Raw genomic sequence first — 2,329 nt, forward strand, 5'->3', positions numbered from 1 at the left:
AGCCTCAAGAGTCTCTACAAAAAGTAGAAGCTAAAGTCTTGAGTCTAGAGGCAGAATTTTTCTTTGAAAGACTTCACATTTTCTTGTATATCCTTTAACTCAGGAATTGTCATGTTATGAAGAGTTATTTGCTAGGTCTACTGACTTCAACACTGATAACATTAAACATACCTTCCTAACAGTATTAAGAATTGATTGGCGCCGGGCAGTGGTGGTGCACACCTTTAATCCCAGCACTTGGGAGGCAGAGGCAGGCAGATTTCTGAGTTCGAGGCCAGCCTGGTCTACAGAGTGAGTTCCAGGACAGCCAGGACTACACAGAGAAACCCTGCCTCGAAAAGCCAAAAAAAAAAAAAGATAGAAAGAAAAAAGAAAGAGGGCTGGAGAGATGGCTCAGCGGTTAAGAGCACTGACTGCTCTTCCAGGGGTCCTGAGTTCAAATCCCAGCAACCACATGGTGGCTCACAACCATCCATAATGAGATTGGATGCCCTCTTCTGGTGTGTCTGAAGACAGCTACAGTATATTCATAAATAAATAAATAAATCTTTAAAAAAAAAAAAAGAAAGAAAGAAAGAAAGAAAGAAAGAAAGAAAGAAAGAAAGAAAATAATTGATTGGCACTTATTAAAACTTGTTATTAGGGCCTTAAAAATATCCTTCCCTTAATGGTATATATGGATGAGGGAGAATTCAAGAAAAATTTTGCATATATGTCCATATTTTGTGCTTATTCTTATATTTTCAATAATTTATAAAATTATAATCACATTGATTTTCCTATATCAATATCAGTAATATCCTCTGTAGGTCTTTTAAGATATAATAATTACTAAAAACATTCATATACTCATACCCTCAGTGTTTAATAAATACAAAATTACTTCTCTCAACTTGATCACAAAGTGTCAAATTTTAGAGTGGACAAGTAGAGTAAATTTACATTCTTCAAAGCTTAAAGAAATACGTATATTCTATACTAATTATATATATATATATATATATATATATATATATATATGAATAGATAGATAAAGTGTGGAAACCTTCTTTAGAACAATCGCACCATGAGAAAATGATAAATCACAAGGCAAGGCCATTCAATTCATCTAGAATGATTAACCAGGTAAATCCAACAAGAACAAATGAATTTCATGCCAAGACTAAATAGAAAAACTGCTTAGGAAAAAACTGTCTGATAAATTATGCTAAAGATAATTTAATAAGTTCTTAATAATTATTGATAAAGACATGTTGATCTGAACAGTATACTATTGTGATGATATTGCTGTACAGCGTGTAAATTTGTTACATCTTCTAAATGTCTGATGAATTTGAAATGTATTTACCTTCATTAGGAATGTTAACTGCTACTATCTTTTCTGAAAAGGCATTTGTGTAAACAAATGACTACAAGAAACCAGACTGTCATCTCCCAGTTCCTCCTCCTGGGCCTGCCCATCTCCCCAGAGCACCAGCAGCTGTTCTATGCCCTGTTCCTGGCCATGTACCTCACCACTGTCCTGGGAAACCTCATCATCATCATCCTCATCCTATTGGATTCCCATCTGCACACACCCATGTACTTGTTTCTCAGCAACTTGTCCTTCTCTGACCTCTGCTTTTCCTCTGTCACGATGCCCAAGTTGTTGCAGAACATGCAGAGTCAAGTTCCATCCATCCCCTATGCAGGCTGCCTGGCACAAATATACTTCTTTCTGTATTTTGGAGACCTTGGGAACTTCCTCCTTGTAGCCATGGCCTATGACCGTTATGTGGCCATCTGCTTCCCCCTTCATTACATGAGCATCATGAGCACCAAGCTCTGTGTGAGTCTGGTGCTGCTGTCCTGGGTACTGACCACCTTCCATGCCATGCTGCACACCCTGCTCATGGCCAGATTGTCATTCTGTGAGGACAATGTGATCCCCCACTATTTCTGTGATATGTCTACTCTGCTGAAAGTGGCTTGTTCTGACACCCATGATAATGAATTAGCAATATTTATCTTAGGGGGTCCTATAGTTATACTCCCTTTCCTTCTCATCATTGTATCTTATGCAAGAATTGTTTCCTCCATCTTCAAGGCCCCTTCTTCTCAAGATATCCGCAAAGCATTTTCTACCTGTGGGTCTCACCTGTCTGTGGTCTCACTGTTCTATGGGACAGTCATTGGTCTCTATTTATGTCCTTCAGCTAGTAACACTACTGTGAAGGAGATCATCATGTCTTTAATGTACACAGTGGTGACTCCCATGCTGAACCCCTTCATCTACAGCCTGAGGAACAGAGACATAAAAGATGCATTAGAAAGACTAATGTGCAAAAAA

At 38.2% G+C, this 2,329-nt stretch overlaps 1 protein-coding gene across 1 annotated transcript in view; it reads left to right on the forward strand.

Annotated features, from left to right (window-relative positions):
- Positions 1 to 1,405: 1,405 nt before the first annotated feature.
- Positions 1,406 to 2,329, forward strand: part of LOC114638701 (olfactory receptor-like protein I9) — a 1,582-nt gene continuing 658 nt past the window's right edge. The window contains exon 1 of the mRNA XM_028787259.1: positions 1,406 to 2,298. Coding sequence (XP_028643092.1) covers positions 1,406 to 2,298 — 893 coding nt within the window. The remainder of the gene's footprint in view (positions 2,299 to 2,329) is intronic.

The sequence above is a fragment of the Grammomys surdaster genome, unplaced genomic scaffold, assembly GCF_004785775.1.
Source record: "Grammomys surdaster isolate TR1022 unplaced genomic scaffold, NIH_TR_1.0 125621, whole genome shotgun sequence".
NCBI lineage: Eukaryota > Metazoa > Chordata > Mammalia > Rodentia > Muridae > Grammomys > Grammomys surdaster.